The 26,588-nt window shown below is 36.7% G+C and overlaps 1 protein-coding gene across 4 annotated transcripts in view; it reads left to right on the top strand.

The window, feature by feature from the left end:
* KIDINS220 (kinase D interacting substrate 220) overlaps positions 1 to 26,348 on the top strand; it is a 91,780-nt gene extending 65,432 nt beyond the window's left edge. For 2 of the 4 annotated variants that reach the window (XM_082641972.1, XM_082641971.1), the window contains exons 23-30: positions 1,694 to 1,872; positions 2,957 to 3,183; positions 5,275 to 5,388; positions 11,949 to 11,981; positions 16,353 to 16,481; positions 18,443 to 18,541; positions 20,087 to 20,317; positions 23,293 to 26,348. In XM_082641972.1, coding sequence (XP_082498098.1) covers positions 1,694 to 1,872; positions 2,957 to 3,183; positions 5,275 to 5,388; positions 11,949 to 11,981; positions 16,353 to 16,481; positions 18,443 to 18,541; positions 20,087 to 20,317; positions 23,293 to 24,555 — 2,275 coding nt within the window. In that variant the 3' untranslated portion in view covers positions 24,556 to 26,348. The remainder of the gene's footprint in view (positions 1 to 1,693; positions 1,873 to 2,956; positions 3,184 to 5,274; positions 5,389 to 11,948; positions 11,982 to 16,352; positions 16,482 to 18,442; positions 18,542 to 20,086; positions 20,318 to 23,292) is intronic. The other 2 variants (XM_082641974.1, XM_082641973.1) reach the window with 1 other exon arrangement.
* Positions 26,349 to 26,588: the final 240 nt, after the last annotated feature.

Here is a 26,588-nt window from a genome sequence, read left to right as displayed (position 1 = left end):
ATTTTCTTTTAGTTGGCTTTTAATAAATGGCTACTAGCCAAGTAGTGGGCCTGAGTAGTAAAGTGCTAGTCCCAGAGAAATAACGCAACTATAACTAGTATTAGAGTAAGAGTCCATTTCACTTTTTTGAAGGGCATGAACATCTTACTGCTTCTCTGAAACTAGACTCAGTATAATCTCACAGTTAATATTCTTGACTAATTGGGAATTGAGTGTTTTGAAGACATCTTCAGATTTACAGTGATTCTAAAACAGCTTTATAAGATATAATTGACATACAATAACCTGCCATATTTCAATTGTACAATTCCTGAAGTTTAAATATATAGACACACAAAACATGCATCCCCACCAAATTGTTGCCACCGTCAGGAGAGCAGACATATCACTTCGTAAAGTCCCCTCCCATTCCTTTGAAGTCTCTCCCTGTCATTTCTCTTCCCCACATCGCTGACTTCACAGGGAACCTTTATCCTTTTTCTGTCACTATAGGTTGGTTTGCATTTTCTAGTTTATATAAATGAAAAAATATACAACTATGTATTCTTCATTTGCTATATTCTTCCACTCAACATAATGTACTATGAGATTTATCTATGTTGCATATATAAATAAGTCCATTCCTTTCTATTGCTAAGTAGTATTCCATTATATGGCTATACCACAAGTTATTTATCTTTTCCTTGTTAGTGGACGTTAGGGTTATATCTAGATTTGTCACCTACTTCCTTGTCTTTTAAGCTCCTTCATATTTTCCCTTCCTTTATCTCTCTGTGATGCATTTTTACTTACTGCCTCAGATTGGCACATGGCCTGGCATGTAGTAGGTTGAACCCTATGGAACTGTCAGTATTTGACCATTTTGACCTATAAAAATGGCAGTTTCGTATAGTTCAACATAGAAGTGTTTACTAAGTATTTTTAAATGAATGTCGCTTGTTTTTACATTTAAGACCTCTGCCTGATACAAAAGTATTTACATATATAAATTCAACTAGGTTAAAAGTTATGCATAATGTAAAATAGACTAAGTGACACTGTAATTGGTAGTTATCGTGTCTGGTTGGTAAAATGATGTGTTTTTTTCCCCCTTTCTGTTTTTCTGTATTTCTTTGCCTTATATATATATGCTTATATAGTAAGCACAGATTACTTTTATAATAGAAAATAAAACCTTTTTTAAAAAAGGAAAAATCTGTGCTTTTTTCTAGTTCATGTAATTTATTTAGAAATTATTCTTTATCTCTTCTTTTCTTTGCAAAGGCAAGAACCATGGTATTTTATAATAAGCATGGATTTTAGAGCCAGTCAGATTCTCTTAGTTGTGTGACTTAGGCAGACTGTTTAATTTGTCTGAGGCTACTGTCCACATGTGTAAAATGGTAACTCATTTAGTCTTCACTGAGAGGTAATCATTAACATGTGACATACCTAGAATATGTTACTTTCCTTTCTCTGTTTTCCTAGCCCAAATCCTGCCTTTCATTAGGGCAATGTAATTCTGACCTCACACTTGTTACCTTAGTAATTTTGTAACTATACCGCTTGTTTTGTTCCTTTTTCTTTTCGTTAAAAAAATTATGAGAGTAAGGTGTATAATGTGTTATTTTTATAAATAACAAATTTTAAGTTACATGCAGAATTTGCCTAATAGTCACATTAATGACCATTTTTGTTTGTTTCTTATTTGAAGAATATCAAAGAATATTCCAACAACTAAAGATGTTGAGCCACTCCTGGAAATAGATGGAGATATAAGAAATTTTGAAGTGTTTTTGTCTTCAAGGACCCCAGTTCTTGTGGCTCGAGATGTAAAAACCTTTTTGCCATGCACTGTAAATCTAGACCCCAAACTACGGGAAATAATTGCAGGTGGGTGTTAGTAATAAATTTACTTTTTCCTCTCTGCAGCACTGAAGGCTTTTCCTGTTTCTGACTTAGCTGTGTACGTTTCTCCTGCGCTCCATGAAACACCAAGAAATATCGAACCAAGCGCTACACAGGAGAATTAATGAAACTGCAGATCGGCAGTCTGACATCTTTTGGGAATGCTAGGAAAATGCTGTTTGTTAAATTGACCTTTTTATGTTTCCCAGCCTACACAGCTGAAACTTCTTTGGAATCAGGTTCCTTTTAACAGTATAATCACCACTTTAAGATGTCAGTCCATTGTAATTTTTCTGTCACCAGTCTTCTGTCTTAATAGGGATCTCTATCCAGAGGGGTAAGAAAATCTATATCACTTGTAAAATTTTAGCTTAAATCTGTGGACTAGAACTTGAGGACAGTGACATGAGGATTTTGGAAAAATTTAAGTTCTTGAGGCACCACTGTATGCACATGAATACACACAGAACCTTTGTTGAAACATACTATCTTTTGTATGATTGCAGGTGCTCCTGACCCACCTTTGCATTTTCCAGGAATTATGAAGAGAGAGCCTTATACTCCTACATTCTTTGTTTAGATACCTGTTACAAGGCTGTTGTCAGAGGGGTATTTTGTGACTATGAAATTGTTTATTGTTATTGTTCAGAGGTGGATGAGACATATAGTTTGCAAACCCACAATCTTAGCTAACGTTATATTTACTACACAAGTTTGAATTATTAATAATTAACAAGACTTTATGAGTCACAAGAACTGTTAGAATAGCACAAATACCTTGAAAAGTCAGAAAAAAATGTATAGTTCTGGTAACTGAGGAGAAGGATCCAGATGTTGGTGACTTTTCAAATGGTGAAAAAAAGCTTTTATGCAAAGTAGTTGAGTTTCTCTTGCTAAAATGTCTATGGAGTATTCAAAATTTCCTGTCTACTTCTGTAACCAGTTGAAATCCTTGGCAAGAGCGATACAGTCATGCTTCTATGTGGTACCTAAAGGAGGAAATGGTAATTGGGCTAAATAGTGATGTTCTATTTTCTTTTGCCTTCTGGGGTGTTGTTTAATCTTTTAGATGTTCGTGCTGCAAGAGACCAGATTAATATTGGAGGACTTGCGTATCCCCCGCTACCTCTGCACGAAGCTACCCCCAGACCACCGTCGGGCTACAGTCAGCCTGCGTCGGCCTGCTCTTCTTCCACCTCCTTCAGTGCCCCGTTTGGAGGAGGGGTTGTGTCACCACAGCCTCACAGCAGCTATTACAGTGGTATGACGGGACCCCAGCATCCGTTCTACAACAGGGTAAGCAAGTGCTAGGAATCTTAAATTTTAAGAATTTCTTCCAGGGAAGTATTAGAAGTTTTCTGCTAATGGAGTCTGTTATTATTTTAAAACTGTACTTCAGCTTTAAAGACAAAAAGTGTTAAGTTTGAATGCAGTATGATTTTTTAAAAATTAGAAGAATTTTGAATTTTAACGGTTCTAGATCTCAATTGAGTCTGAATATTAGAGATGCTTTTTGCTTTTATTTACTATCTTAATAAGAAAGTGAACTCTATGGGGTCAGCAGAGACTATCCTATGCTTCAAAGGGATCTGTTTTTCTATTTGTTTATAAACAAATATTCCATTTGTTGTATCTTGTATAATAATTTATATTGGCGTTTAGAACAATGATAATTTTTATAGTAGTTCAGTAAACCTATATTTAATATGTGTTACAGCTTTTAAATGTGAGATAATAATGGGAAATACTGCTGGTAGGACTCAGGTGCTGTTGCCAAATAATAGCCAGTTTCTAGAGTTTTATTTCAAGTTATCTTCAGTCATGTATAATTATTTGCATAGTATAAATATGATCATTTTCCACTTCAAAAGATGAGAGCACAATTATCAGCAGTATTCAGACCCTATCAAGTTTAGTAGGTCCAAGCTATCCTCATTTTAATGGTCTTAAACACTAATATTTCCTATAGGAAAATGGAGCATCTGCTCTAGTATTATACTTTCTGGAACTGTACTCTAAGATCCCTTGCAGTTTCTTTACTTTTGTTGTCTCCCTCTTTAGTCTAATTTGAGAAAATACAGGGGCTATTATTCATAGAAGCCAAGTGCATGCCTAAATAAATTTCATATAAGCTAGGAAGATAGAGAAATTTGAATAAATGTGGCAAAGCAGGAATTCTAAAATTTAAATTTTCCAGTTTTTGAGAATTGCCAGCCATGTAAGTTATTAGGTGTACCATTTATAGAGGTCCTGTGAGTGTTATTCCATTCTTTTACTCAAATAAGGAGAAAAAGGTGGAACAATAGCATTTTATAATGTATTTTATCCTTGTAAACTTTAACTGAGTGGTAGGCAGTGTGAAATGCAGGTTTTTATTTGCCAGTCTTAAAATCTGCTATAATTTTTCATAAAATGGTTCAATTGATAATTAGATGACAGTTGAAGTTTTGAGACCAAGAAATTTTTTTTTAATATTAAATTACCATACCATCTAGGTGGAGATCTTGTGTTCACTAATTTCACATGAATAACAATGATGTGATGCTTTAATATTGTTTTATTATTTTTAAAACATTTAAAAATTTCTCATGTTTTTAGATCTAGTTATTTTTTGCTCTAGTTATTTGAGGTTTTTAGTCTGAAAGTTAAAAGCAGAACAATTTTCTTAAAATGGCAGGAGTGAAAAAGATAAGGGAAGATGTTACATCAGTGTAATGAAAGCTAATATGTTTTAATCTTTATTTTTAACCCATAAAATCTGATAGCTCCTGTTTATATGAAGCTGGATACAAATAAATGGTATAGTTATAGATCTCCTCTAAACAATGAATTCCCCGTTTAAAAAATATGCTTGCTTATTTAGGAGACAGAGTAAAGTCCAGGATATAGAACATAAAGTAAACTCTAGGAACCTAGAGTAACAATATTCCTGGAATCCATGTTTAGGAGGTTCTCATATAATTCAGACTTCCTTTGGTCTTACTTAAGGCTAATCTTTTTTTGGTAAAGAATAGTATTCTATTGAGATTCTATTTTGCTTTTTTTTTTTTTTATGAGAGTGTGAGTTAATATTTGTAAATCACTTAGAACCTGACACATGGTAACCCATAAAAATGTTAAATGTAAAGAGAAACTCTGGTGTCAAGTTGTAAGGTACAAAACTTCAGTTGCTTTTTAAAAAGCTTTATTAAATCAACAATATAAAAATTTAAATAATATGTCTTAAGTTTGGGTTTGGTATCTTATAGAATATGAGTGAGGCATTTTTTCTTTTGTTTTGTCACTTGCATTAAAAACTTGGAGTTGTATTTTATTGGTTAGTTTCATTTGCTACATCTCATTTTGCTTTGATTTCGGTAATTGTTTTGTTACGTGTTTTCTCCATAGCCATTCTTTGCCCCTTACCTTTACACGCCAAGGTACTACCCTGGCGGCTCCCAACATCTCATCTCACGTCCATCAGTAAAAACGAATTTGCCCAGAGATCAGAGCAATGGCCTAGTAAGTATAAAAAAGCATAACTAAAGTATTACTCTAATATGAAACATAGTCAGCATTAGAAGTTTGCTTATTTCCTTTCTGTAGTAAAAGAGCAACTTATTTTATAAGTAGTTTTAAGAAACATAAGCTGTTACTAATACAAAATGTATTTTGTTTTCATTTCTGGTAAATATCTATGAAAGGAAAGTGACTTGCAGCGTCAGGAAGTAAATGATGAGTTGTTTACAACCAGAGTTTCTGGCCAATAATGTTTGTTATCAACTTTTAAAACTAAACCTTTACATCTTCTAATTTCTGATTTCTTTTTAAAGGACATACATATATGGTATCTGTGTCTATCTATATATATGCCAGCCCTATGGTATAAAAGTTAGAGGACGTATTGAAAGAACATTTTGATTGAATAGCAGAAATTAAATAGAATCAGGGAAGTATTCAAATATACTATTAACTCTAATCCAAAACAAAATACATTTGTGCCTAAAATTTTAGGTGTTCTTGATGATAAATGTGCGTTAACAATTAAAAAAAAAAAGAAATTCCCTGTTAATGTATTTTTTAAATTAGGAGGCAAAAGCTATAGAACTTAAACTGTTATTTAAATTTTAAAATATTATGATTGAAGGAAAAAAATCTAATCACGTCCAGGTGTCAGTGTTATATATTATTTTAGCATCATGTTCATTCATCATCCTTGTTTGGCTCACCCCTTCACCTTTTACCCACACTCTTGTTTTGTGTTGTTAGGAGGTTATCAAGGAGGATGCTGCTGAGGGGCTTTCTTCACCCACAGGCTCCTCGAGGGTAATGGAGTGTAGTCTTGTGGTGTGGAACGCGAGCATCTCCCGCTTCTGCAGCAGGAACGACTGTCTTAATCATGACAGCAGTTCACTAACTGTGCATCTGCAGTGTGATGGGCGGCTGGTGTAGAGTAGCTGAATACTAATAATTATAGTTCACGGATTAATTAAAAAGCTAATGTTTAACTTTACCCTTCATTTCCTCCTGCTTTTCCCCTTTTTCAATGACATGGGATGGTTTTTTTTTTTTTGTCATCCAATAAGGAAGGGTTTTTTCCAGCAGCCGTCAGGAGCACTCATTTGATGGTGTTAGTTCCTTAACGTTGGGCTTTATTCTCACACTTGCCTGTTTTTCTGAGGCCTGCAGTTGGTACCACACATGTAGAATAGGTTTGAAAATATCTCCAATCAACCTTGAGACTGAAAAAAGACATTATGAGCTAGACGGGATAGACCAGGAATGGATCCTCAGTGGCTTGTGCTTAATGTAGGTGCCCATGCGTAGTGTAAATTCAGTACTACTACAGTGCTCCTTTTCTTTATCTGTATACAGTTGATCCTTAAACAGTGCAGGGGTTAGGAGCACCAAGCCTCCTACCAGCCTAAAGTCCTAGCAGTCTAAAATAGAGGCTGTAACTTATAGTGGCCCTCTTGCGGAAGTAGTTCCCCCTTATCCGTGGTTCTGCACCTCCAGATTCAACCAACCGCGCAGGTCGTGTAGAACTGTTGTATTTACCATTGAAAAAAATCTGCGTATAAGTGGACCTGCACAGTTCAAACCTGTGTTGTTCAAGGGTCAACTGTATTTATTAAAATAAAATTTCCAGATAAACAGAGCTACTACAGCATGCAAAGGGAATTATTTAAAAAAAATTTTCCTCCAACACTTTAGGATGGGTATCTTTAAAAAAACAACTTTTGTAGGAAGTCTCTCTGTTTATTTATTATTCAAGGCTTTGTACTTAATAAGAAATACATTTAATGTGATGAGCCATAAAATCTTCATTCATTCAATCAGTGTGGAATTTAAGAACCCAGTTTGTATCTTAAGTTCTGTTGATTTATTTGCAGAATGTTATGCCCATGTAAACATGATCAATTTAATCTAAAGAAATGTAGCATAGCAGTTAGAATTACTCTGGTGAAATATTGCATCCTGAATTTATGCATAATTTTTAACTTAAAACATGCATTTGAATAGGCAGTAGTTTTTTTTAACTTTAATTTTCTTTGAGTTAATATTAGTGAGATAGGAAGAGAACCATTTTGGTGTTTTCATTGAGGAGCTGATGATTCTTTTTAAGTCATTAACATTTTAGCTGAAGTGTTTGAGAGACTTCAATTATCCACGAATGATAGACACAATAAACCATAGTAATTCTATTTGGGTGTTGGGTGAATATTTAATCCATGGATCATTGCCACTATATGCAAGAATGACTTTTAGTTTAGTCGGAGAGCCTTTAGTACATAGTTTCATGCATGCAATGCAATTCTCTAAGCTAAAATTCCTCCGCAAACTTTTGATCAAAGTTAGATCCTGTGAAGAATTCGATGGTCTTAACGACAGAGACATGCTGAAGTAGTAGCTGTTCCCATGCTTAAGGACAAACACTTGTGAGTAAAAGGTGTCTGTAATTTCAGGGACCAGTGAAGGAGCATTAGGCAATTTTAAAATGAGTCTTTGGGGAAGGGGAAATAATGCAATTCTTAAGAAGTGTTTATGCAAGCGCAATAACGAAGAGTAAAAATGCTCTGAATATATTAGTGCCTTTGTTTAGTAAAATAACCATACTATTTGCTTTTTTTAATATTAAAAGGTAGTTTTGTAATCTGCTTAGTGAATAATAGTTGCTACCCAAGCCTTCTTTGCTTTTAAGAAATTAACAATGACAATAGCATGTAAAATTTATTTAGAAGTAGACTAGTTCAAGTAGACACTTAGTTCAAAGCCGTGTTAAAAACAGCGGTGGAAGTGTGGAGAAGTATCTATACATGAGAACACTGTATGGGATTTTTATAGCTGAACCAACGAAGAAGTAGTTAATATAATACAAAAGTTTTTTTAGCCCTTCATGGCTCCTGTAGTTTTCCAGTACTGTAGTAGAAAACGATATGATTTCTGAGATAAGAAGACTGCAGGTGAGCTCATCTCTGCTCATTCATCTGTCTCCTGTATGCAACACTTGATGATAAGAGCTGCTTATAGATAAGTCAGGAGCTACGCGAACATTTTTGGACAGATCGTCTTGTCATTATGGACACAGAATAATGAGTTTAAAAAAAGAAAAAACACCAGAAAACCAGATCATAGAGAGTTAACCAGCTCTCTGTGGACTTTTCAATATAGGTGGTCCCATCTTTTTTTTACCTCAAGGAATTTCTCATAAACCTTCATAAAGCAGAACCTTATGAAAATAGTTGAGTTTTCTCACATTAAGGAACATTGTAATGATTGTGACTTGTGAAGACCAGCCAAGGACTTAACAGATAAATTATAGAGATGTCCGAGTGTCTCACTAAGACGAAGACATAAAATACAAGCCTCTGCGCTGGCTTTTTTCCACTGTGATTTTATAATAGAGAAAATATATGCCAAATCTTGTAAAACTGAAAAAAATATATTAACATTGGGCCCAGGATTTGATCCCCAGGATATTAGAGCTAGAAAGGACTAGTGTTTTTCAAACTTTCAAAGCAGAGAAGCCTTTTTTAGAAATGAAATCTTAATGAGAATTCTAGTTTACAAAACCAATGAAAAAAGAACTCTGGCCCCCCACCTTGGACTTGCCTTCCCTCTGGGGGATCCTCAGAGAACGCTAGGACCCATGGTCTAGTCCAGTACCACGGTGCAGACTTACCTGAGGCTCACAGGAGGGGAGCGCCAGGTGCAGAACTGGAATCCGTGTGGCTGTTTCCATGGACCGTTCCTCATCACCATGCTGCCCTCTTTGCCCCTGTTAATACTAAGCATGACTTGGTCAGGTACTTGGTCATTCAAGTTAAATAGGCCCTGGTGATTAGCTCTTTGCCTTGGAGAAATTACTTAACCTCTCTGATACTCAACTTCCTCATCTGGAAAAAGGAGACCTACCTCACAGGTCTGCTTTAAGGATTACTCAAGGCTTCGCATACTTTAAGTACTTAATAATCATTATTATTACTACTGTCCCAAAGACCAAATTCCATGGAGCTTTAAAAAGACTCAGAAACTAAAGCCGTTTTGTGTTAAGTAACCTTTTCTCAGTGGTGGGAGTAGTGTATAAACACTCCAGTCAGTGTAGATTAACTCAGCCTTTTATCTGTTGATGCTTCTCTGGCCCAAAAGGTGGTTTGATTTCCCTAGAATCAGTTTGTTTTCCTAGAATTCAGGAGGATTTCCAGCTTATCTGAATGCTCCAAATATTTTACAGTTTTGAAAGCTTCCCAGGAGAATTTTACTTGGTGCCTTTACCTTCTTTCAGTCCAGGTCCCACTAGGAAGTAGTGGCATTCAGATCATTCTGTGACCATGAAGGGAAGGACCCACCAAGGAGGGCCTGCCTCGAGCCAGGTCCCCTCAGTGGCATTTTGTTGTGGTCTTTCAAAGAGTTGTTCTTATGAGTGTTGTATTCAGTCTGTTTTTATTTAGGGTATGTTGCTCATGGTGGTAACTGTGTTTCCTTGAAAAGCATTTTTTCGAAGGAAGGAGTGATAGAGCATTTCTTTATCCTTTTATCCTTCCTTGAATTATTTAGCATTGAGTCCTTCAGATGCCTGTTTGATCATCCACTGGTTCACTGTTACAGTGGGATGTGGCAGTGAGCAAAACTGATGGAAATCCTGCCTTCTTGGAGCGGATGGGTTTGAGGCTGCCAGGCGGGAACGATCAGTGTTGCTACCAAGTCATACTTTCTCGACCTCCTATGCCGCAGGGGTTACTAGATACCTTTAGATAGCTTCATTTAGATCAGCTACCTCACTGAAAAGGCATGAAAATAATTAGCACAACGTTTAATTGCGGAGAACTTCAGAGTTGCAGAGGCAGTGTTAATAACAGTATCCTGCCTTACAGTGTGCTGTTACTTTTACTTTCAGAGATTGATGAAATTTACTGAATTAATAAAAGTCTTAAAAATGAAGGTCTTGGTTTTCATTAAACCAGATCCGATTGGTGGAGTGACCAAGTTAAAAGGGAAAAAAAGATGAGACTCAACTGTAGATCATTTTTATTTCCACCACTGGTTTAGAACTCATAACCTGTTAAACAAATATATGTCCAAATCAAGCTGTCTCTCATTGCTCAGGAGCAGACTTGGATGAGAAAGCTAAAGATGCCGTGGGTAAGGCAGGGCGCCTTTCAGGTTTCATTTAGATGCAGGCTTAGGGCGGGTGCTCTTTGCCAGCAGTCAGCACCTTTTCTCAGGAGGTTCACTCACACTTTCTAAAGCATTTTAGGAGTGCTCTTTTTTATTGATCTGTTTCAATTTGGAAAAGTTTTAACATATTTTTTCTCCAGTAATGTAGTGAAAAATTATATTCACTTCCAGCTTCAAAGTCTTTGTGCCAGACTTCAGCTCAAGAAAGCTTTTTTCCTAAACAATAAACTGCAACTAAATTGATTGAGATATTATCGAAGAAGTGGGATACTGCAGTAAGGATATCATTGAAATCCTAGAGTACAGTTAAAAGTTAAAAAATAACAAAATCGTGTCCTGAACTTGTTTTTTTAAAGATTGCCCTTTACATGTGGTGTTAAACCTCATCTGTCAACTTTGACTTAATGGGTTGGCCAAAATGTTCGTTCGGGTTTTTCCATAACATGTTATGAACTTTTTGGCCAACCCAAAATTTCTCATGCAGTTCAAGTCTCCACAGATATACATAGTAACTTTCTAAAAAACCTACTTAAAATAGCGTTGATATGTAAACTAGAAAACAAGGTTCCCATAAGGTACTCCAGATAATGACATAGTAAAAGAAAAACATTGTAAATTAACTTTGACTCAATATTGTCAATTATCTATAGATTATTTTAACTATTTTAAGAATGTTTACCACCAACCTAATTTGTACAGAAGAATAATTAGTAGCAGTGTGTCTGCTTTGAATTAGAGTTTTAAAGAACTACATCAGTAAAATAGTTACGTTACTCACAGTATGCAAATAGTTTTCACTGTTATATTTACGATTTCTTGAGCTGCAAGGCTCTTAGGGCCCTTTCTTTTCAAATGGTGTTTTAGTGCATCTGTTACGTGCCACATGCCTAGTGAAACAAACCCCAAATTTGAAAAGTATATCTCTGAATGTTAACTATAGTGTGGCTAGATAATATTTTATTTTATGAAGTGAGCATGTGAATTCCAAGTATTTAAACCTTATTATTAAATTGGCCTGCAATTAATAGTGGCAGTTTTTAATCAGAATATTTAAAAATTAACTTTAAACTTGTACATAGTAGGAATATTGACTTTTTGTAGCAAATTTTATTTACCTGGTTTTCTTGTTGAATGTATGGCCCATGATTTATTCTTTTAAGAGGAAGAATATAAAATTTGAGAGTACAATTTTAAAATTACCAAGCACATGTTAATGACATGAAACTACTGTGTGTGTGTGTATGCGAGTGTTCCTTGCTTTGTGTTGCCGTAGAGGTGGTGTGTTCGAAGTCATGGGAAAGTAAGAGGAGTGACAAAAGTGCTGCCCGTTTTTATTACATATGTGTATTTGATGTTTTACTTTAAGCTTGTGTCCTTCATTCTGTTTTATTCCTTCCTTAAAGCCATGTGACTCTGGGTTTAACAAACAGAGACAGGTACAGAAACTTTCAGTGAAATCTTACTCACTTTTCTTGTTTTAGACTATTAGAAGCAATCATTGGCAGCTTCATGCTGGGCTGTTTATAAATCTGTGCTCATTTTGGTGCCTTGGGTTTATTTTAATAGCTGCTTTCAGCCTTTGCATGGCTCTCATTTCTGGCTAATCAATTCTAAGCTTGTTTAATAAATTTACCAAAGATGATAATGTTTCAGAATGTAGCTTTAATCTACTTATAATATAAAATCATATAGTTATATCAAAGTAATTTAAGTCTGTCTTGTTGTTAGCTTTACTTTGACCCGGAGGAATTCTGATTTGTATGTATTTTGAAGTTTATATTTAACAGTTTAAACAAACTAACATCTGCTTTCAATCTTCTGTATTAGAAAAAAAATTTTTTTAATAAATTGTGATGTATACTGAAGTGATCTTTTCTTGACTTGTAACAATTAAATTTCAAGTAAGAATGCATGATAACCTTTAAAGTATTACCATTCTTTGTATTGCCAAAGTAATGTAATTAGTTTCCTATTAAGAATTTGCATATTGAGTTACTGAATATGCTTTTTCCTTATCACTTTTATGCTCTTTCTCCTTTTTATGAGAGTTCCATCTAAAGATCATTATTTTGGCTACTAAGATTCATTTGGTTTCAAAATAATTTTATTATATATGATTATTTTAGGAAAGACCTGGCAAGTAATCACTATTTCTCTTTTATTCAAAGAAGCATATTGTAATGTATTGTAATTTATTGATAATTTACCCCTTTTCTTGAGAAAACCCAACTCACAAATAATGAATAGTCAGACTATAGCTTTGATGGAATTACAGGGATATCCATGGTGTCTTTTCTTATAGCTTCTCAAAGCCATTCAGAGATAATATATATTTTCTACATAATTCCCAATGAGGGACAAAATATGTTTTCAAGTGATAAAATGTAAAAGTTTTGAAGGATCATGAAAGTAAAAGAATGTGGAGTTTTTTGTTTTAAAGGAAAAGGGTAGTATCTTTATTAATGTGTCTCCATTGCTGAATTCTCAGATTCCTTTAAGATACTCTTCAACACTTTACATCCCTCCCCCGCCATGCAGACAGAGTTAATCTGTTCCATGTCTGTTATACTTGCCTTTTTTTAGCACAATCAGAAATAGAGTTTTTTTGTGATTAAAAAAATTTTTGTTAACTTTAAAATAATTTTAGACTTCAAAGGTACAAAAATAACATTCCCTTAATGTTAGCATCTTTCCTAACTGTAGTATATTTCTCAAGAGCAGAAGTGAAAATTTGTACAATACTCTTAATACAGACTTTATTTGAATCTTACCAGTTTTTCCACTAATGTCATTTTTCTGGTCCAGGATTCAATCCAGTTGTATTTTGTTATTTCTCCTTAGAGTTCCCTAATCTGTGACAATTCCTCAGTCTTTCCTTGTCTCTTATGACCTTAAAACTTCTGAAGAGAACTGATCAGATATTTTGTAGACTGTCCTTCTATTTGGGTTTGTTTGCCGTTTCCTAATGATTAGAAGATTATACATCTTTGGCAAGAGACCCACAGAAGTGATGCTGTGTCCTTCTCAGTGCATCATATTTGAGCATCTGTGAGGGCCTAAATCTTCCCACTGGTCATGCTGATAACCTCAGTCGTGTGGTTAAGGTGGCATCTGCCAGATTTCAACACTGTGAAGTTTTATTTTTGCCTTTGTAGCGAGTAAATATTTAGGGGGAGATACTCTAAAACTCTGCAAATATCCTGTTTCTCCTTATACTTTTGCCCATTACCTTTAATGTCCACCAGTGCATCTTGTGTACAGCCACTCTTGTGGTGTTATCCTGATGGTAATTTTCTGTTCCCTTCTTCTGCATTTATTAATTGGAATTCTATAAGTAAAAGCTGTCTCTTCCTCCTCATTTATTTACTTATTCAACTTTTTATTTATATCAGTATGGATTCATGGATATTTTATTCTATGAATTATAATCCAGTATAATCATTATTTATTTTGGTGATCAGACTGTTTGTGATTTTTCTAATCAAGAAAATGTAAACAAGTGTAAATGTACCCAGAAAGAAGAGCTAGGTTGAGGACATTTGAAAGACAGTATTAAAGATCATTTAAAAGATAAATATTTTTCAGCAATAAAAAAGAATGAAGTACTGATCCATGCTATAACATGGATGAACCTTGAAAACATACTAAGTGAAAGAAGCTAGTTATAAAAGGTCACATATTGTGTGGTTCCATTTATATGAAATGTCCAAAATAGGCAAATCCACAGAGACAGTAGATTAGTGGTTGCTAGGGGATTGGGACTGGGTGTTGGAAGGGATAAAGAATGACTGCTAATGGTACAGGATTTCTTTTTAGGGATACGAAAATGTCCTAAAGTTGATTGTGGTGATGGTTTCACAGCTGTGTGAATATACTAAAAGTCATTGAATTGTACACTTTTAATGGGAGAATTGTATGTGAATTATATCTCAAATAAACCTGTTTAAAAGAAAGAAAGAAAAACAAAACAAATATGGTGATTAAAAATTCATAGAAAGCAGTTTAAGTTTCCATAGTAGATACTGGATAATTAACACTTTGAATATTGGTTGGCTATACTCATCCAGGCAGAAAATAGAACTTTGTATAAAAATATGAAAACTAAATTCTGGAAGTACTAGTGTTTTGCTGTTAGTATTTTTGAAGTAATTGAACCTCAGACCATATAATATATGGCATGTTTTAAATTTATACTTAATTGAAAACAAACTATAAATAAATGTGTTTTGTGCAGTATATTCCAAGGCATTAATTTACAAATTTTTATGGGACTGTCTTACACTTGTAAACTTGCTAAGACTCCCTCTCATAAAATTACTGCCTCACTGTCTGTTCAATATGGTCTCATCTCCTAGCTGTATTTATATTTATATGTAATATAGGTATATTTTGTTTATATACTATGTGTGTATATTTATCAGTTCATAATGGAGTATTATGTTACACTTTCATGTTACAAATCATGTTTAACAAGTAGCTAACAGGCATTTTTGGCTGTCATAGTCTACCTTGGTAATGATAAAAGAGGCAGTAGAAAATATAAATTTACACATACTTGAGGATAGGATAAATTGTATTTATTTTAAGACTAGATTGACTGGTAAACAAGACAGGTCATTTGGAGCGTTTTCCTCTATACTAGTTGGTTGTTCTTCTCTTTATTTTGCTTATAGTTTCTATAAACTCTTTAAAAATAGACAGTTGCAACAAAGAAAATAGGAAGTTATAAGACCTGATAAGTTAGGGTTCCCATCCAAATCTACCACTAACTAGCTATTTATTCTGTGACTTTGAAGCCAGAACTTACCGCTCTGTAAGCCAATGTCCACATCTGTAATTGAGGAGCTTCATATACACTTGGCCACAGGCAAATACTTCTTTAGTATGTCACCATATTCGGAAAATATTTTTCTTCTAAGTAAATACTAGATTTATTATTTTGACTTTCCTTTTAAATGAGACCAAATTTTTTTTTTTTTTTTTTTTGCGGTATGCGGACCTCTCACTGTTGTGGCCTCTCCCGTTGCGGAGCACAGGCTCCGGACGTGCAGGCTCAGTGGCCGTGGCTCACGGGCCTAGCCGCTCCGCGGCATGTGGGATCTTCCCGGACTGGGGCACGAACCCGTGTCCCCTGCATCGGCAGGCGGACTAAATGAGACCAAATTTTAATGGATCATATTTACTTACACATGTGTTAAGAAGTAATACTGTTGTTTCATATTTACATGATTATTGTATAGATTCTTAAGGGGAAGTTTTAGATCCCTTGGGTATAAAATATGGTCACGATCTGAAAACTTCAGATAGTTAATAGTCGTAGACTGTTAAGGTAGTCTGTAAAGACATTTAAAGCTGTTTGGTATAGGCACTTTTAAAATAATTTCATAGATTCACTTTTTGTATTCTGTAATATAGGCATCAGTAATTCCCCCCATTCCTTTTCTTTTTTTAACCCCCTGTCCTTCTGTTATTAAGGGCTACACCCTTCTCTCTTGAGGTTTGAAGTTAGGCTCTCTTGCATTTGGCCTCGGCTTGGCTCGTGGAATGTTCTGTCTTCTTAGAAAAGTGGTTTTGATCAGGCTGTATCTGCTATAATAAAAGATACTTCTTAATGTGTAACAGTAGCTAAATCTGTTCCCTAATGGCATTTCCCCATACTGCACACATTCGCTGTCTTTACTTTAGTTTGAAAATATATTGTTAATCAGAGTACTTATAGTGTAACTTCACAAGTTCCTCTGTCACATGACTGCGTATATCTGACATTAAATGCTATTCATACATGTATTTTTCCACGACTTATCTAGGGATCAGGCCCAGCCTCAGGAACAATATCACTGAATTCAATGAATGTGGATGCGGTTTGTGAGAAACTGAAGCAAATAGAAGGGCTGGAGCAGAGCATGCTGCCTCAGTATTGTGCGACCATCAAGAAGGTGACCAGCATGTTTCCCCGCTGACTTGAGACAGGGCTGAGGGCGCCAGTGGTGGGCTTTGTGCATGGCGAGCGCTTTGTATTTAGCTTCTCAAAGACGAGTTCTGTGTTGAAATGGGAAAGCTCTAGGTGGAAACAGGTTTCTTACTATTTGTATCCTAAAATTGCCCCTTTATCCCTTAGTTTAGAAATGGATAAAAGAAAACAAAGTGTTGTATTACAACGTTCCTGTAAAATGATCTAATATAAGGGGGAGTTCCCTGGCGGTCCAGTGGTTAGGCCGTGGTGCTTTCACTGCCTGGGTTCTATCCCTGGTCAGGGAGCTAATGTCCCACAAGCCACGTGGCATGGCCAAAAAAAAAAAAAAAATCTAATATAAGTCAAAAATGCTTTGATGAGAAGTACAAAGCTCTAAAGGATTTCACATTAAGATTAACAATAACTTATATTTCCAATATGCAACATAGAATATTTGAAGGCCTTTTATGTTACATTTTCTTTAATTATAATATCTATTTGTGACTTAATAATTATCCAAGTAAACCATACTTATTTCATTTTCCTCAAATTCTCACTTTCATGTCTTAGAGGACTTCTGATCATGTCCTGTTTGATAATATCTCAGAGATTTGGGTTTGCAAGGCTAATGTATTTGAGGAAGTTTATTTCTTCCGAGATCTTTTCTTGCAATTCCAATAACTACCACGAACCTCGGATTTTGAGGAGGCTTCCCATCTACAAGGCTAACCCAGTCCCCGTTTTAACAGATACTTCCACTAAGTTATACTTTTTCTATCAGAGATACAGTGAAGGAGAACATGAACAACAAGCCTGTAATATTTACATACTTTAAAGCCTGGCATCTAATAAGGTTTTAAAAGAATTATGAGCACATATACCATTTCACTGATCTTAACTTGTGTTTGGTCAGAAAGGTTCGGATAATGTTAGTTTTCTCACAGATCTAGATTCTCATAGATTAGTGTTAATCCCCATATGTGAAAGTGTTGAGCACTGCCTTTCCAAGGTACAAACCTGACTGTCCTCAAGGCAGCTTGACGAGCGTCAGGGAAGAGGGAGGTCTCCACGTGAACCCTTTGTGGGGATTTGGTTTCCCGCAGGACAGTAGTTCTCTCCCCACTCAGCTCTTTACTCTCAGGCCTTCGCTGTTTGAAGCCCATCGTAGCAACTGGTTTCTTAAGTGCTGCTAAGCTCCTCGCTTTTCCACAGCAGGACCTCTGCCCTACTAGGCTTGCCCTGTACATTCTGTTCTTCAGAATTAACTTGGAAACTGAGCATTCTGTTGGTTTTAAACCCAGGTATTCCATAATTTTACCACAGTTAATAAAGTCAGGTTTTGTATTTTTGTAAAAGAAGTAAGCTACCTGTTATTAATAAAGAAAATTCTGTCATTTCTTACTTGGAAGGGACTAGAATTACAGAGACCCAAGAGTGACAAGATCATTTTCTGTGAATTTAATAGACTGGGAGATTTGTGGGTGGACATTCTTGGTGGCTGAAGTTATCTAGTATAGTTGATAAACAAGTTTGTCAGTGCTTCGCTTCATTTAGAAGTTCATCAGTGACCAACATGCTGACAGATGTCTTTGTCCCCTCCCAGCAGCTTGCCTTCGTGTTCATGTTTTATGATCAGAGGGAAAAAGCTAACAGTTTTGTTATTGCTTATGGCAGAATAGGTAGTTTTGGAAATAGTTGGAGGGTTAGCTCTTGGGTTGGTCCCTGAAGAATGATTTATTTTACTTGAGCGCCTAAGACACTTGGAAGAGTATGGAGTGGCTTATGTTATTCAGATTCTACTTGTTTATTAATTATTACATGGGGTGATAACCTTCTTTAGGTCAATATTTTCTGGTCTCTAATATAAATGTACTTTTTAACCACTAGAAGTTCAGAATCTCTCACATTTTGTTTATCTTTGTATTTGTGTTTGTTTTTATTCAGGCAAACATAAATGGCCGTGTGTTAGCTCAGTGTAACATTGATGAACTGAAGAAGGAAATGAATATGAATTTTGGAGACTGGCATCTTTTTAGGAGCACAGTAAGATATTTTTAGTATTTGTAGAATGATTTACAACATTTTATAAAACAAGTGCCAGTAAGTACTGGTCTAAACTGATATTTTCCTATATTTTTAAAAAAACATGTAAAAATTACATTTCACACTTATGTGTACAACTCTTTTATATCCTGTTTGTAGAATATACACAGCAGCACTTAGCAACATTTGCCTTTTGGGCATTTCACTTGGAAATCTGGGAGAGAGGCCACCTGCCAATCCTCCACGCTTTCATTGACCAGGACACTATCCTTGGCCTCACTCAGTCAGGCTTCCCAGAGCCTGTAGGCCTCGACCTTGGTGTCTGTCCTCGTTGGGCCTGCATTGCCCCGTTGTAGGAAGAATCCTGTTAAGTCAGTTGAGAAAGGACCCCACCCTCAGTGTCTGATCACCCTCGCTATGCGATTACACTCCTCATCCTCCACCCCTCCTCCGCTCCCCGTGAGGTCCTAGACCCCAGGCCTGCCTCCAGAAGGTATCCTGTCAGGTCAGTTCAACCAGAATCCCACCCCCACCCCTTACCCCTGATGCTTCCTCTTAGCAACTTTCCACCCACTCACCCCCCGCCTCGTTCCTGGGCTGTAAATGCCCACGTGTCTGCACTGCTTTTGGAACTGAGCCCAGTTCTATCCTGAGGTCCGTTTTTCCCCATTGCGATAGTTCCTGGTTAAAATCTGTTTTTACTGCTTTAGCTACTCTCCAGCTCTGGTTCTCTTTGACACACTCCAGTTGCATTTTGTCTTGTTCTTAAGTTAAATTTTAAATTAAAGTAGTAACACAGTGGTCAAATGAGAGTATAGCATATATGTGATGGTTGTTGTCATTACAGTTATCTGTTGGTATCTGTGGGTGGGTGGTTCCAGGACTCCTGTGGGTACCAAAATCTTCAGATGCTTAAGTCCTGTATATAAAATGGCATAGTAATATTTGCATATTACACACATCCTCCTGTATACTTTAAATCACCTCTAGATTACTTACGATGTCTCATACAATGTAAATGCTGTGTAAATAGTTGCCAGTGTGTGGCAAATTCAAGTGTTGATTTTTGGAACTTTCTGGAATTTTTTTTCCGAATATTTTCAATCTGTGATTGGTTGATTCTGCAGGTGCTAAACCACTAGATTCTGAGGGCCAACTGTACTTCTTTTAGTACAGATGATCCTTGAACAACTCGGAGATTAATCCACTGACAACAGAGTCAGCCCTCCGTATCCAAGTTTCCTCCGCATCTGCAGATTCAACCTACCCTGGACCGTGTAGAAAATATTGCCGTCTTCACTAGTGAAAAATATCTGTGTGGAAGCAGATCTGCGCAGTTCAAACCTGTGTTGTTCAAGGGTCAATTGTATTATTAATATAGAAAAGCAGATAAGAACAAATGTATTTGAAATTCACTTACAGAAAGTATGCTTTCTCATTTCCATTAGAGTAACTTCATGTTTAATTTTTAAGATAATTTCTAAAGCTTCTAAAATGTGATTTGTCAGTGCAGATACTGATGACTTTTTTTTTCTCTCTCTTAAGGTACTAGAAATGAGAAATGCAGAAAACCAGGTGGTCCCTGAGGACCCACGTTTACTGAGTGAAAACAGCAGCTCAGTTCCTCACGGTGAATCTGTGCACCGCGCTTCACACGAGTTGCCTCACACCGAGCTCTCCAGTCAGACCCCCTACACGCTGAACTTCAGCTTCGAAGAGCTGAACACACTCGGCCTGGATGAAGGGGCTCCACGTCACAGTAACCTAAGTTGGCAGGTATTTATTAAATGCCATTTTTCATATTACTGACGAAGAGGGTGGTGTTTAATTCTCCGAGATCATGTCGGTGCATTTATATAGTCATTCAGAAAATCTTTAATGAGTCCCTGAATGAAGAGGATGGAGGGAGGAGTCCCTGTTCTCCAGGAGCTGTGTTCTTCTGGAGAGGACAGTCAGTAGAACAAAAAGAAAATAACGTGATTTCAGAAATTGATACGAATTGAGAAAATAGTAAAATAGAGTCATGGCGTCGAGGGTGAACAGGAACTGGCCTGCTTAGGTGGTTAGCTGAGTTCATCTTTCACTTGCTGTTTCCTTGTTAAATTCAGTAATCATTGGCTAAAACACATCTTTATTGGATAACCTGCCATGTAATCCCTTTGAGCACCACAACCTGGTTTTTCAGTACGTATGTTGCACACTGTTCGTGGATATTCGTTTTCTTTTTATTATCTGATGTTAGATACGGCTGAGTTCTTTCTTCGGATGTTCTTAGAAGAGGGAAGAGAGGCAAGGATCAGGAATAAAAACAAAAGTGAGAGAACGTGAGAAGGAGTAAGGGCTGGACAAGAAGAAAAATAAACTAGGAAAAAACCTAGAGCAGGGTACAGAACAGAGAAAAGACAAGCAAGGGAGGAAAAATAGTAAGTAGCTACCAAGAACTCTCTACTGAAAGGGAGCCGTATTTAGAGAAAGGAGTACCTGTTAGGTCTACCATTTTGAAGGGTGTTGTGTTTGATTTGGTAGTAAAAATATTTTTTGGTTGTTATTATCTTTTTCTACGTACTATCAATCTTATTCTTTAAGTTGAGAAGCTATTTTATTGTGTGTTAATAACTAAGATAAAAATTTCCTTATTTTACGATAAGTCCACACTTGACCCTTTTATCTCACTGTTTCAACAACAGTAATTCCTTTCTTTTCCCTGGAATTCCTTTTAACATTTCTTAAGAAATCCTCATCCTCTGCTTGTCCATACTTGGTATTTACCACCGTGACCTGGAAAGTCTCACAACCTTCCTATCAATGCAGGAGTTCTCAAACTTTTTTTAAATCTCAGAATCCTTTTACACTCTTAAAAATTATTGAAGACCCCCAAAGAGCCTTCGTTTATGTAAGTTTTATCTGTCAGTATTTACTACATTAGAAGTAAAAACTGAGAACCTTAAACCAACTATATGTTAACATAAATAACATTTTTATGAAAAATGACTGTTTTCCAAAACAAAACATATTTACTGAAAATGATATTGTGTTACAAATCTCTTTAATGCCTGGCTTTGTAGAAGACAGCTAGATTCCCATATCTGCTTCTACATTGAATCTCCTGGGAGGTCACACATGAACCAACCTCTGGAGACTCCACTGTACACTATTGTGAGAATGAGAGTGAGTGGAAAGGCAAAGGTCATCTTCATATTCTTAGGAAAATAGTTTAGACCTCGTGGATCCCCTGAGAAGGGGTCCACATACTGCATTTGAGAGTGAGGGCAGCACTGTCCTGAACTGGGTCTCAGGGAACCTTCTCAGGGAACTGGGTCATTTTCTCCTGGTGGCAGGAAGACTCTGCCTTATTTCTGCTTCATTTCAACCTTTGCTCTTGCCCTTTCTTAAACTTCCTTGATTCTTTTTCTTCCATTTCCTTCCTCTTTTTCCTAATCTTTACTTTTTTTTTTTTTTTTTTTTTTTTTTTTTTTGCGGTATGCGGGCCTCTCACTGTTGTGGCCTCTCCCGTTGCGGAGCACAGGCTCCGGCCGCGCAGTCTCAGTGTCCATGGCTCACGGGCCCAGCCGCTCCGTGGCATGCGGGATCTTCCCGGACCCTGGCACAAAACCGTGTCCCCTGCATCAGCAGGCGGACTCTCAACCACTGCGCCACCAGGGAAGCCCTAATCTTTACTTTTTATTCCTCATGTTACTAACCTTTTCTGGGGTCTAAAGCAATTCTCGTCCCAAAACTTCATTGGAAATCAAACTTTTAAAAATATTTTATTTCAAAAATATTTTATTTCTGTTTACTTGGACCTGAGTGTTGACCCTCAAGGCTTCCATTTTTGTTCATTTGGATCCTGTATTTATCTTTTTATCTTTTCCATTGCACTTTATTTTTTAAATTTTTATTATTATTATTTTTTTGCGGTACGCGGACCTCTCACTGTTGTGACCTCTCCCATTACGGAGCACAGGCTCCGGACGCACAGGCTCAGCGGCCATGGCTCACGGGCCCAGCCACTCCGCGGCATGTGGGATCTTCCCGGACTGGGGCACGAACCCGTATCCCCTGCATCGGCAGGCGGACTCTCAACCACTGCGCCACCAGGGAAGCCCTCCATTGCACTTTATACTTTTCCTTTTAAAATGTTTTTTTCTCTCTTTTTTTTTGCATTTTGAGTACATTTTTTTTCTCTGAATTGGAATTTGACAGAAACTTCATGTCGTGCAAGTTGAGAAAGGTTCTATTTAACATACATTTAAAGACTTGAGTATTTTGTTTTTGAGATATATCTTAACTCTCATCTTCTTTCTCTTTTCTAAGGGGAACTTTTATATTTTATCAACGAAGGTGACTTTTGCCGTAGATAAGTTTAAAAGTTTGAAATGATAAAAACAAGTCCTAAGGTTATTTGTTAATATAACCTTAAATTATACTTTTAAATATTAACAATAAACTAATTTTATTACAATTTGTATAAAGCTTTCTAATAACAGTCAAATTATTCATAAGTTCACAGCTTTTGTTAAACTGTGTTATGCAGAATTCTCCTAAAAGAATTTGGTATTTTAAGGACTTTAAAGATTCTTATTGTCCATATATATATATATATATATATATATATATATATATATATTTATATATTTATATATTTATATATTTATATATATATATATATAATTTCCTAAGCTGATATTTATTGTGCCTTTTTTTGGGTTTATTTGAATTCTTAAATTATTATTATTTTTTTTTCTTCACAGTCACAAACTCGCAGAACCCCAAGTCTATCGAGTCTCACTTCCCAGGATTCCAGTATTGAAATTTCAAAGCTTACTGATAAGGTGCAGGCTGAGTATAGAGATGCCTATCGAGAATATATTGCCCAGATGTCTCAGTTAGAAGGGGGCGCGGGTTCCACAACAATGAGTGGCAGGTCTTCCCCACACAGCACATATTATATGGGTCAGAGTTCATCCGGGGGCTCCATTCACTCTAATCTAGAACCGGAGAAAGGGAGGGATAGTGAACCAAAGCCAGATGATGGAAGGAAGTCATTTTTAATGAAGAGGGGCGATGTTATAGATTATTCCTCATCAGGAGTTTCCACTAACGATGCCTCACCCCTGGATCCTATCACTGAAGAAGATGAAAAATCGGATCAGGCAGGCAGCAAGCTTCTCCCAAGCAAGAAGTCCTCAGAAAGGTCAGGTCTCTTCCAGACAGATTTGAAGCTGAAAGGAGGTGGGCTGCGCTATCAGAAACTTCCAAGTGATGAAGATGAGTCTGGGACAGAAGAATCAGACAATACTCCACTGCTCAAAGAAGACAGAGACAAAAAAGCTGAAGGGAAAGTAGAGAGAGTGTTGAAGTCTCCAGAACACAGTGTGGAGCCTATTAGAACCTTCATTAAGGCAAAAGAGTATTTATCAGACGCCCTCCTTGACAAAAAGGACTCATCTGACTCGGGAGTGAGATCCAGTGAGAGCTCTCCCAATCACTCCCTTCACAACGAAGCAGCTGACGACTCCCAGCTTGAAAAGGCAAATCTCATAGAGCTCGAAGATGACAGCCACAGTGGAAAACGGGGAATACCACATAGCCTGAGTGGCCTGCAAGACCCGCTTGTAGCTCGGATGTCCATTTGTTCAGAAGACAAGAAAAGCCCTTCCGAATGCAGCTTGATAGCCAGCAGCCCTGAAGAAAACTGGCCAGCGTGCCACAAAGCCTACAATCTGAATCGCACGCCCAGTACTGTGACTCTGAACAACAACAATGCTCCAGCTACTAGAGCCAACCAGAGTTCTGATGCAATGGAGGGGCTTAGGGAGACGCCCCAAGTCATTCTGAGGTCTGGTTCCAGTTCCCACTCAACTGCCATTCAGAATGAAAATCTAAAGAGCACGACGCATAAGAGAAGCCAGCGTTCAAGTTATATGAGGCTCTCAAAAGATTCTTCAGAGCTGCACGCAGTAGCCTCTTCGGATAGTGCAGGCTTTGGAGAAGAAAGAGAAAGCATTCTTTAAGAAACACAAGCAACTTTAAGAAAAACAAGCAAAAGTAGAATAGTGTTACTATAATCCCTGTGACAAGGCTGACCTGAGTTTTATGGTGGATCCATCCACGCACTTCACCTGTACATTTCACTCAAATAATTAATGGATGAGAAGGTCTTTGGTAAAAGAGACATACACTATACAACAGAGGGAAGTATAAGATAGCCTGCTTCATCTGTCAGCCCCCGTTGTCTTTGTACTTAGAAGCTTAAAAACCCAATATTGTTATTGCACCTTTCGTTGGCATATAACTGCAAGACAAGATCTGAGTATAAAGATAGGTCAGAAATAGCTTATTAAATATAAAGGGCTTAATTCGCCAACAAAAATTAAAAGCTAGAGACCCCTTTCGTAGAACATTCATTCATTAAATATTTGAGGGAAGACATGTTAAATGAACCAGAAGCACATTTTGCTCTTAAGGGGTGAAACATAAGAACTTACAGCTTATGGAATAGCCTAGAGACTAAAGGTTAATGCTCTGTAAGTTGCAAACCGGTGTTCTGTATAATAGACAAATTGCTTATCAAAGAGTTTTTAAATTTTAAGTAGAAAATATAAAGAGGGCTTTAAAAATTGGTAAGAATGTGAGTCAACAGTGCCCAAAGTAGAGCCCCAGTAACTGGGTCATTGTGAGCTGCTAGGAGAGTGGCCCGTGGAGAGGGGCCGATCACCTTCCTATGACCTGGATGCTCTTCTCTCCAGGTCCCAGACCTGGCTTCAAGCACCATCCACCTGCCCGAGAACCCGCCTGGGTCTACTCTGTAGCTCCTTTAAATTGTGTGCTCAGCTTTCCTTAGTGAGCCGAGTGATAAGAGGAAAAAAATGAATTCTTTCTCTGGGAGAATCAGGGAGACATGGATAATAATAGGCACTAAAAATCTTTATGGAATGGGAGACTGAGGACATAACTACAGCAGCAAGGTCAGTGACCGCTGACAAGTGACAAGGAAATATTCAGTTAGGGAAAACGAAATCATTGCCTTCTATACCAGGGCAGGGCTTATCTGCTTCATCTGTTCCCAAATCAGCATGTTAATTTTTGGGGAGGATCATAAGGAATACTTGTAGACAAAAGTTTAAAGACATGTAACAAAGAAGAGTAAAAAGAAGATAAATCTGGGTGTGACTTTTCATTTACTGTTAGCAGAGTTAAGAGAATGATCACATTTAAGTATTGTGTGGACTAGAAATTTACCCTGGCATCATGCATTGACATTTTTTGGTCATTTTAACATAGCTTACTTATGTAGAACAATTTTGGTAGTATATCTTCAGTCACAGATAAAATTGTAGGTGGTGAGATCATAGAGGAGCAGTTCCCTAAATTTAGTGTTTACATTTTTGATGTTTTTCACTTACTGGATTTTTAATATGCTGAATAGTTTATCTACTTGACCAGTCGTTGCATTAAAAAGTTGCTCTTTTGGGTTTCATTGCCTTGATGTTTGAGTGTAATCTAACATTTTCATAAAGTGTTTATTTTGCATGACCTGAACAAATGTTTTAACCAGTTAAAAAAGAAGGCAGGATGTTGTTGACATTGTATGTTGAAATGTTAACATTTTAGTACTTACAGTGTTTATTAGTCTGCAGTATTGTGTAATTAGTAATATTTCGGGGGCGATACTTGGTTCCTTTTCAGGTGAGTAGGTGCAGCTTAATATCACTGTAGTGTATTCTTTATTCTGTTTGTAAAGTTAATACCAGAGTATTAAGTGTACAGATAGATTTAGAAAACAATAAAAAAAAGTTGCATGCTATTCTGAGTCATGAATTTTTATTCACTGTAGTGGCGATGATTCACAGTTCAATTAAAAATAAAAAAGTAATTTGTGTGTTTGTTTTGTCAGAGGTCTAAAGTTCATTAAAGATGTTCAGATGCAGGTAGCAGTCGTGCAGCTGGCAGGAGTGTTCTGAGCTGCTGTCTCTAGTCTTTCCGGGAGAGCGTGGCTCAGGGCCTGAATGGTGCCTTTGTGAAGCATTAGTGCCCACGTCACAGC

Source organism: Mesoplodon mirus (assembly GCF_964341445.2).
Source record: "Mesoplodon mirus genome assembly, chromosome: 14".
NCBI lineage: Eukaryota > Metazoa > Chordata > Mammalia > Artiodactyla > Ziphiidae > Mesoplodon > Mesoplodon mirus.
Note: the sequence above shows the minus strand (reverse complement) of the source record. Positions and strands in the feature narration are given on the sequence as shown.